The 10083-nt window shown below is 43.3% G+C and overlaps 1 protein-coding gene across 2 annotated transcripts; it reads left to right on the plus strand.

Moving 5' to 3' along the window:
* Positions 1 to 1687: 1687 nt before the first annotated feature.
* Positions 1688 to 8605, plus strand: LOC137160580 (perilipin-3-like). 2 transcript variants are annotated; one of them, XM_067559138.1, is made up of 8 exons: positions 1688 to 1734; positions 3737 to 3817; positions 4180 to 4375; positions 5500 to 5582; positions 5850 to 6102; positions 6553 to 6749; positions 7108 to 7230; positions 7773 to 8605. In XM_067559138.1, the coding sequence occupies exons 2-8, from the start codon at positions 3755 to 3757 to the stop codon at positions 8178 to 8180; spliced, it is 1323 nt and encodes a 440-aa protein (XP_067415239.1). In that variant the 5' UTR covers positions 1688 to 1734; positions 3737 to 3754; the 3' UTR covers positions 8181 to 8605. The 2 variants fall into 2 exon arrangements, with proteins under 2 accessions (XP_067415239.1, XP_067415240.1); XM_067559139.1 differs by having other exon boundaries at positions 1712 to 1738.
* Positions 8606 to 10083: the final 1478 nt, after the last annotated feature.

Raw genomic sequence — 10083 nt, forward strand, 5'->3', positions numbered from 1 at the left:
TCTCGTTGGGGTAACTCCAATGTCCAGTGATGATGATATACATGTCTAGATTTTTAACTTTTTTTCACTGCTGATCCAAGTATGTAAGAAAGGAGAGGGAGGATTGCAGATCTGCATTATCAACTAGGAGTGGCATCACATTTTCATGGTGAGAGTGGGTGGCATTCAGGAAATAGCAGCACTCCTCAGACCAAAATCTGACCGTTGGAGCTAAAATACCAGATGTCACTAATCCCCCAAAGCCCAGCTAGGCATTTAATCATTCCAAATGGCCAGCCCCACACCATGAACAGCAAAGGCTAGGAGGGGGCTAAACAGTTACCTCCCTTGGTATGGATGCTGCTTCTCCCTCTGCAGGAGGCTGAGTGCAGACTCAGGCAGACATCACTGTCTCAGTTCTAGTCAGTGGATATTCTGAGCTTTTCCTTGCAGCCACGTGGGGTAGAAACATTCATTTTTAAATGCCAGCTGAGGTTGACGTAACCACATGACTGGGGTCCAGGCATGTGTCGATTGTGCCATCTTAATCTGGTCATGCCCAATAGTGTAGCTGAACCTTACTGAGGGGGAACCGAGCCCAAAAAAGCCCAGGAGAGAATGTGTGTTCATTTTTTGAACACCTGCACAATCTGCAATAGGTAGCATCTCAAGTACACAGAGCTTGGATTGTGAGCAGGGCTTGGCACAGCACCACCCCTTTTTTTTCCCCAATTCAAACCCTAAGGGAGAACAATGAAGTGATGATAGCAGGATAAACACTGTTTTCTCTCATCCTTCCCTTTAATGCAAAGTGTCCCACTTTTCTTTTTTTTCTGAAAGGGGAATGAAGGAGGAGAGGGGAAAGTTATTCCAGTTACCCTACCTAACCCTTGGTCCCCAACAAAATGCTTCACTAAATGTGTAAGGTATTGATATGGCCCTCGTTCCTGTGGTATTTCAGACCTTCACTAAACTTCTATGAAGCATGGAAGCCCTATTATCCCCCTGTACAGAGAGGGAACTGAGGCACTGACTTGTGCAAGGTCACACAGGAAGTCTATGGGAAAGGACAGAATTGAACCCAGCTCACATCCTAGGCTATTCCCTTAACAACTGGACCAAATTGCCTGTCTTTAGTATGTCTCTCTTTGCTGCAGTATGCCAGTCTTTAATTTGAAACTATGGTCAACGTGGAGATGAAGCAGGCACAGTGCTTTCTGTAACCTTCCCACCAGAGATGGTTTATCTTTGGTTAATTTTGGGGATTGGTTTTTTTGTAAGGTGGTTTTTTTTAGATTTTTCAAAATGAAATTAAAAGTTCTGTTTCTGTTTTTTGTCCCTTTCTCTCCCTTTTTGACTTTTCCTCTCCCTTTTCCCAATTGAAGTAGCACTGAAAGTCAATGGCTTTTAAGTAACACAGGTGCTTTTGAACATGTTATCCCTCCTAAGCAATAACTCTTTCTAGGCAGGACGTGGAATCCAAGTGAGTTCAGCTGGATGATAGCAAAGACCCAGTGGGGTTAATTAGAATCACATATGGTGAATAGCTCACTCCCAAAATTTGCAGTCCTCAAGGGATTTGAATTCTGTTATTGGTCAAGGAAGGGGAAGCCTTCTTTTCATTGGCTCCCTGAACTGTCAGTCCTGAGTATTTCATTTCCCCTCCCCACCCCCCACCCAGTGACCTCATCAGCAGTGTATAAAATCTCACCAGGTGGTGAGTGGAGTAAAGCAGTGTTTGGAGTGCTGAGGAAGGTTGGTATATTACCCCTGTGGGTGTTGTTGGTAACATGGCTTTTTAGTCTGCTTTTCTTTTGATTGTTTATACAATTTCTGTTCAATGCTTTGTGGCTATGTTGCTAAGACCTGTTTGTATGTGTTCTCTTCATAGTGTTAAGAAGCTGTGAGCAGGACAGGGGTTGGGAAATGTAGTTGGGGAAGCTAATGCTCCCTCACCTTATACCCCTTGTCTGATATAGAAACAGGCTCATGTTCTTCAAGTGTTCTTGAAAACCTGATTTCCTGAAATTAGAGCTACTAAATGGCTTTTAGTAGTAACTACACACTTACTGCCTTTAGTGGACTTGCAAAAGTGGAACTTACTAAACAACTCTATGGCATGAAAAGGAATCCTTCTGCTTACTCTCCTTAGCTGTAGTTGTCCTGCACTAGAACTGGAATCTCTTCTTAAAGCAGTGAAGATGTACCTTGCTCCCTAAAGAGCAAAAAGCCTCTAAATATTGGCTCTTTGTTTACATGATGGCATACCATTTCTTAGTCACTCTTTGAAGTAGTGCACCACTCTTGGCTTTTTCTGGCCCAGTGTCAACCCCCAAGACCACTAACTTTACAAATTGCATGGCCCAAATATGACCTGTAGAGACCTAGTATAGAACAATACAAAGGCAATGAGGATCATTCATTACAAATAGATGAGAGCTTTGATATGCAACTGTATGTTGGTAGTTCCAGAGGGGTAGCTGTCTTAGTCTGTATACAGCAAAAACAATGAGTTCTGTGGCACTGTAAAGACTAACCAACAAATTTAATATTTAATGTTAAATTTGTTAGTCTTTAAAGTGACACAGAACTCTGTATGTTGGTAGTTCTCTGATAGAGGTTAGCAATGTAGTTAAACTGCCTTCCTGTCTATTTACTGTTTCTTTAAGAGGTCAAAAGAGAAAATTTACCTGTATTACTCTTGAAGTTTTATCTCTGTTAATGTTGGTACTTCAGAGCTCTATATTTAACTGTTAATTGTGCTAATGCAGCTAATTACCTGTGTTCCTAGAAAATGAAGGTTTTACTTCAAAGGACAATATACATTACTAATGTCCATTCAAGGAAATATCTGTGCCCTGTGTTGGTTCAAATGGCTGTCTGTATTGTCTGAGGAAGGACTCACTGAGAAAAGCAAGCCCACTGTTTGATCTTTAATCAAACTCCACTTGAAGCAAGATGGGCACTTGCAGTTAACTCCCTCAACTACAAAGGAAGCTTCAGGCCTGATCCTTTATCTCAAATCTGCCCATGTTTGTCAGAGAACACTTGGATTGCAGGATTGGGATCCCAGCACTGGCCTGGAATCACCCTGCTAATTCTCATGGGAGAATGTGAACAAATTCTATGAATCGACTATTTAGTCTTCATTTCTCTAGACTGGCTTTCTAATAAAAGCTCTAAAAAGGGACTGATTATCCCCAAGGTTTTGGGTAATTTAAGAACATTGCAACTCAGTTATACTCTCTGCTTTGAAACTGACTTGTATCATTTTCCACTGTGTATATATAGTGAGCTTTTAACCATTACTTGTTCTTCTTTAAAAATATTAGTTTAGTTAATAAGCAGTGGCTTTATGCCTGTATTTGAGTAAGATCTGAACTGGTCATTGACGAGTTTGGGAATGTTTCTTCCTTTAGGCCTGGTAGAACTCTTTACATATAATGGCTAAAGAGTTTCAGTAATCCCCATCATAGTTGACTTGGCTGTCTGGGTGCCAGCCAAAGAACTGGAAAGCTCTAAGGAAATTGTGGCTTTTGTCTACTGAATGACCATTGAAATGATCAGAAGCTGTTAGTTGCTGGTGTGGTATATCTTAGGGAAGGAAAAACCACCCATATTTAGGGCCTTGCCTACCCTATTCTCTGAAGTTTGCCCTGTTTAAGTGATCTCAGCATGGCTCCCCTGAGGGCCAGTGTCACAGGGGTGCTGTCTAGCTTAGTGAAAGCTCTAACTTCAGGTCTCTTCCCTGTTTCAGTTGCATCTGACCTATACCATGACTTCTAACGGAAGTGACACAAATGTGGCATCCCCAGAGCAGGGAGAGGAGGTGCAACAGGTAGGTACTTCTCTTAGGCATGGCTGGTTCAGCATGCAAGTACAAAAAGATGGCTGGCTGGTAGCAGGCTTAACACATACACCCCTCAGTATCTAGAGAGCTGTTCAGCTGCTCTTCCAGAGGCTGCAAAATAGAATTTTTAACACTAAACCATGGTACCTTTTTGCTTCCACTAAACTTCTGATCCTGTTTAATCACTAGCTTCAGAAGCAGTTGTTGGGCCTCCTTAGCCTTTCACACCATTGAACATTCCTTTGATGGGGGGGGGGGGCTACCACATGGAAGGGTATAACCCCTTGAAAAAGTGATAGTATATACCAATGCTTTCCTGACTGTGATTGTTCTGTTCCTTGCCTCACTAGACTGTCTTGAGGACAGTGGCCAGTCTACCTTTAGTCAACTCTGCCTATGACCTGGCTGCCACTGCCTATGCCTCCACCAAGGAGAGCCATCCCTATGTAAAGTCCTTCTGTGACATGGCAGAGAAGGGAGTGACCTCCATTACCAATGTTGCAGTCGGCAGTGCACAGCCCGTTCTAGCCAAACTTGAACCTCAGGGTGAGTAAACAGTATATGGAGACCTTTCTGTTTGTATGCACAGGTTTTTCAGTCAGATCTTAGATGCTTCCAGACTGGAAGCATCTCTCTGTGGGATTCATGTCAATGAAGATCAGTATTCCTGCAGCAGTAAGGGTGGTGTCACTACAGGAATGATACAAAATTCATGAATAGAAACAATATCCACTAAGGGATAAATAAGGGGCTTTCTTGCACTGATTACTATTGCTGAACCTGTCCTCTCCTTCACTCTAGCTAGGAGGTAGATTAGTGCTCTGATCCTTCCATTTAAGGAGCAACTCCCTGGGAAAGGCGCTGAATTGTTGAGATCTCATTTTGCACTCTGCAATGAGATGGTGGAAGACGTTGCTTTTGAGCACCAGAAGTTGGTCCAGTAAACATTCCCTCACCCACCTTCTTGTACCTTGGGACCAACATAGCTGCAACAACACTGCAGACATATTGACTGTTAAGAATAGCTTAACTAGCTTGCTGTTGAGTGATTGCCTGATGTCCACAGCAATAACTGGGTTGGTGCTGACCAATGGCCACTCCCTGGCCTGCTTTTACCATGAGACCAATTAGTTGGATTTATGATGGCCAAGGCATTGTGAAAACCTCCTGGTGCCTTCCAGGGGGTGGGTTAAAGATCTGATCAGAGAGCTTCAAAGCTGTAACACTATGGAGTGAGAGACCCTGGCACTTAGTCTGTCTCCACTTGATCCAGAACATAAAAACAGTCCCTTGAAGAGGGAGCCAGGAAACTAAGGTCTGGGTAAGAGACAATTCTGCAGTAGCATAGTTAACAGGGAAAAGGCATTCTAATGCCAGGCATAACCATCTTCATTGCTTAAGCAAATGAAGATGCATGTAAGGAAACTATGAACTACTGGATGTGCACTAGTTTTAATGTAACCATTTTTACAAAAAGGAAATCTTGTGACTGGGTGTCGGGGTGGGGAGGGGAGGGGAAGATATGCAGCTCCTGCAACCCAGAACTAGTGGTGCCCACACATATTGGAAGACTGAAGCTGTATCTGATATTATAGATGTGAAGCAGGTTGTCAATTTTGTGACTGCAAATGCACCATAACTTAGTCTCATTAATTTGTATGTCTCTCTAGTGGCAGAAGCAAGTGAGTGTGCTTCTGAAAGACTAGAGAAATTGGAAGAGAATCTACCAATCCTTCAACAGAGTGCTGATAAGGTAACTCTCTCCACATGTCATGTTTATGGGATGCTTTTGCCAGTAAAGGCATATTCCCTACTAAAAGTGGTCAAGATGGGAGCTAGTGTCAAAGCATAACTCTCTGGTCTGGAGCTTGACAGGAAGATGTAGCTGCTCCCTGGAAGGTTTGACCAATGGGGCTGAGCAGGTGGTAATCACCACCCACCCCAACTTCCATCTTTGGTCAATGTACAGTAAGTAATTCAGAGCAATAATTACAAGGTCTTGCTTTCCCACTTTCTCTAGATTATGGCTGAGACACAAGAGTCAGTATCTTGCAAACTCTCAGATGTCAAGGAAACAATGATCCGAATGGTAGACATGACCAAAGAGGCCATGCAAGACAGTATGAAGACCACCAAATCAGTGGTAACTGATAGCATGAGCACAGTTGTGGAATCCAGAATGGGCCAATTGGCCATAAGTGGAATGGAAGCAGTGCTGGAAAAATCTGAAGAGCTCTTGGATCACTATCTTCCCATGACTGATGATGAACTAGGTCAGAACATGTGAATAACTGGTCTATCCCTTTAAAAGACTAGGGCAACCCTCCCCTTTGGGCCAAAAGGTCTTTGGTCTCAAGAGTCTCAATCTTGGGTCTGTCAGCAAATGCTGGCTGATCCTACAGCATTTTCATAACTGTTTCAGCTGGGTTGATGGGCATGTACTCTGTTAAAGTAACTCGAGCAACAAGTGGGGAGAAGATAGTACTGGAAGGAATTATGGGCATGACTAGTTAGATCGCTTTTGCATTTGATAATGAAGCTTGTAGTTTTATTGGGGCACTTATAGCTTTTTTCAGGGATGAGCCACCTCTTCTGTGGTACATGACAGGTGCTAGGGATTTCTGACACTGAGTTTGGGGCAAGATTTAGAAGTTGCAGTGTAGCTTGTGCTCCTTTCCCACTTAAGGTTGTTCACCCCCCAGATTAACTCTTCTTCCCTCTAGCAAAACTTGCTGAATCTGTGGAAGGGACTAAAGCATCTTCAGCTCAGCCACAAGAGCATCGGAGTTATTCCGTGCGTTTAGGTTCCCTGTCAACCAAACTCCGCCAACGTGCCTACCACCATTCCCTAGACAAAATAAGACGTACCAGTCAAAGCATCACACAGGCTCTTTCCCAGCTTCATCAAACCATGGGACTGGTAGGAACACCACTACCTCTTTCCTTCAACATGTTCTAACTTAGAGCTGAGGTCCTAGTTTCCCCTGGGCCAGGTAACTGGGCAAATGTAGAAAGGAACTGATGGCCTGTCTCCTTTCCCTCTGTATATGTTGCCCACCAGGGCAGGGAACTCTGCTAATTCTGCCTATATAGAATGTCCTAAAATGAGGCTTAGTGCACAACCTTGACTAAGGTCTAAGTGACTAGACCCTCTACTTTTGATGCCCTGAGCATGTCAGTCTCTGGGGGGGTAAAGGCAATTCATAAGCAGTAGAACTAGAATGTCAGTGGCAACTCCTGAAGTCTCTATTTTCTGAATGTACTTAATCTGCTTCTAGATTGAATACATTAAGCAAGGTGTCAAACTTCAAGATGTCCAGGAGAAGTTCCATCACATATGGCTGAACTGGAGTAGACAGCTGCCAAAAGACAGTGAGATCAAAGACTTGGCAAAACCAGAGGTATGTACATAGCTTCTCCCTGTGGCTGGAGAAATTAAACACCCCAAAATGCTCAGAATTCTAGCTTGCTTGGGATAAGCAGCTGATTACTTGAGGTTTACACCTCATTTTTCTTCAATTACAAAAATTCACTAGCCTGAGCATAAGTGGCTTCCTTGCTTAGACACTTTTTGTCGCTCCAAGCTCTGGGCTCAAGGAACCTGCAAACCAATATTGTAGATCATGGGGTTACAACTAGGGAAACGCCAGTTAATTTGACTGGCTCAGTTCTCTTATTGCTTCTGATGTTGGCCTCCATTCTCAAAGCTGCTTCCTTCATATAAGAGTCAGGCTAAGGGAAGGAGCAATTTGACAGTGCTTGGCATACCCATTACAGACCTTGAAGGAACCAATGGCCTTTCAATCAGACTCCCTGGATGGCTGCCATTAGTACCTTTTCAGCATAATTTCCTGCAATGCAGCACCACCTGAGGAGGCAGCATGTGAGAATTGAATATGAGAATTCATTCTTTCAAACACTAAACTTCCATTTTCCCCAACAGATGGAGTCTGAGACTCTAGCAATGTCCCGTAGCATTCTCCAGCAGTTGCAGGATGCCTGTCTGATGCTAGTATCCAGCATTCAAGGCCTCCCCACCAACCTTCAGGAGAAGGTGCAGCAGGTCTATCACAATATAGAAGAACTCCACACTTCCTTCTCCACTGCCCATTCTTTCCAGGACCTCTCCAGTAGCCTCCTGACCCAGAGCCAGGAGATGGTGACCAAGGCCCAGGAATATGTGGATGAGCTGATGGCATACATGGTGCAGAATACACCTTTGTCTTGGGTTGTGGGACCCTTCATGCCATCTGGCAAGGTGTCTGCTGATTCCACTGAACCACAAAGCCAAGACAATGAAGCTGAGGCAGCAGAAGTCCTAACTGCATCAGCATCTAAAGAGGAGCTGTGACCTAGAAACACGAAATTTCCAATCCAAGTGAAGACTGAATTCTTTGTCCCCAAATTCATTTAGTCTCCCTTTTGACTACATGTGCTGGCCTACTCTTTCAGGAAAGACACCAAATGCTAGTACTAGTAAACTCTGCCTAGATCTCTGCAACTTCTGGATGTACTAAATCACTGCCCTTTTTAGGAAGGGCATGACCATGTAGCATACCTCAGCTGGTGACCTGCCTTTTCTCTTGGTTGGTGTTTAAATCTGAGTAAGCTTGTCAGACCAATCTTTCACCTGAATGGGGCCTTGGTGTAGTGGACGTCTACTAATGTAGATGAAAAGAACCAAGACTGTTAGTCACTCTAAGCTCAGATACTACTTGTTTCTGTTTGGAGGTTAATACCACCCTGTCTTCAAAATAAAATGTCACTGCATTTGAATGAAGTGCTGTTACGTGTTCTTTCTATACCTGATATCAGGTTCTATAGTAGCTGACCTGTGTGCTTGCAACTAGTCAGCTGTGTACATCCTTGTTTCTCATGGGTAGCAACCAATGGTATTTTGGTATAAGGCAGTTTCTACAGGGTTTGAAGCTGGGAAGTGATGTACCATCTAACCAAATCTAGAGGCTTAATTTCTGAACAGTTCTAGATCAACTATTCCCACCTCCTAAACCTACTTTAGTTTTTCTAGTGTCTAGGCTAAGTTTAACCAAATTCCTTTTTTGCTCTGAGGGCTATAGTAAAACTGCACTTCAGGATTTCAGGTAGCCACTTCTGAAAAGCAAGCAGTGCAGCTGCTTAAAATTCCTGCTACTGTTCGAGCCCAGGTTCATATACACTACCTGGGTCAACTAGCCCTATCGGGCAACAGATTCAGGAGTTTTTACCTTGATCTCTCAAAACAGGGTGGGCACTAGAGGAGCGGTTAGGTAGTGATGTTTATAGGCTATGCCAGTGGGGCTGTATGCCCTAGTACAATACTCTTGAACACCTACAATCAGTTGGACTCCTTAGCAAGTTACTTCACAGCTGCAAATACAAAAGTAAAGGCTATATGTGCAATTTTAACTTTTGCACATCAGCACTCTTAATCTACTACTCTGCATCACATTGACAGGCTGATCTAAGCTGTATTATTCCCAATCATTTGAATTGAAAAATACTCTATACCACCTTCAAGTGAAGGTAGAAAATTTCCTCTCCATGTAATACAGAGGTTGTTTAGTACACTAGGTAGCTTAAGACACAAGTACTCAGTGCCTTTAAAAATCTGGGCCTGAGGCATTGCTCCATTTAGCAGTGCAACACCTCACTACATCCCTTTGTAAATGTAACTTGTGCCTAAGACATTTAGGTGCTGAAGTCACTCCTTGAAAGCGAGACTTTAGCTATGTAAGTCATAGGTCTTAGTGCTGAGCAGAGCAATGCTTACCCAGTTTCAGGTAGGCCTCTATAAAGGAATGTGTAGTTCAAGCTGAGACCCAAACCCCACCTGTATGCTATGACATACCTTACTTAGATCACATCAATCCTAGCTACTCCCTTGTATGACTTTGAGTCAGTTACGTCTATGCTTTTGGGTTTCTGTAAAAGGTGCATCTGAATACCTTTGTAAAATGGGGATAATAACCATTCTCTGTGATTATGGAGTATATTGAAACTTGTTTATATTCAGTAACTAGCACAAAAGGGGCCCAATCTCAGTCAGACCCTTTACATGCTACAGTGCCACAAATATTAATAACCAATGTGAGTGTCCCAACTTGTGCACAAGCACTAAAGAAGTTTGCATAGTGTGACTATAATCATTCACAGGGGGAGAAGCTGTGGTAGATCATTTCCCAAATCATTCTTGCTACACAGGGAAAATTGATCTAATGGCTCTGGAATGCTGAAATTCTATAAAAGCCAGCACC

Source organism: Emydura macquarii, unplaced genomic scaffold, assembly GCF_026122565.2.
Source record: "Emydura macquarii macquarii isolate MOO-44397 ecotype Brisbane River unplaced genomic scaffold, CSIRO-AGI_Emac_v2 contig_2205, whole genome shotgun sequence".
In the NCBI taxonomy this organism is placed as follows: domain Eukaryota; kingdom Metazoa; phylum Chordata; order Testudines; family Chelidae; genus Emydura; species Emydura macquarii.

Coding starts and splice junctions, on each gene's coding strand:
- LOC137160580 (XM_067559138.1), top strand. CDS start 3,755: ATGACTTCTAACGGAAGTGACACAAATGTGGCATCCCCAGAGCAGGGA. Junction 3,818..4,179: donor AGGGAGAGGAGGTGCAACAG/GTAGGTACTTCT, acceptor TTGCCTCACTAG/ACTGTCTTGAGGACAGTGGC. Junction 4,376..5,499: donor AGCCAAACTTGAACCTCAGG/GTGAGTAAACAG, acceptor ATGTCTCTCTAG/TGGCAGAAGCAAGTGAGTGT.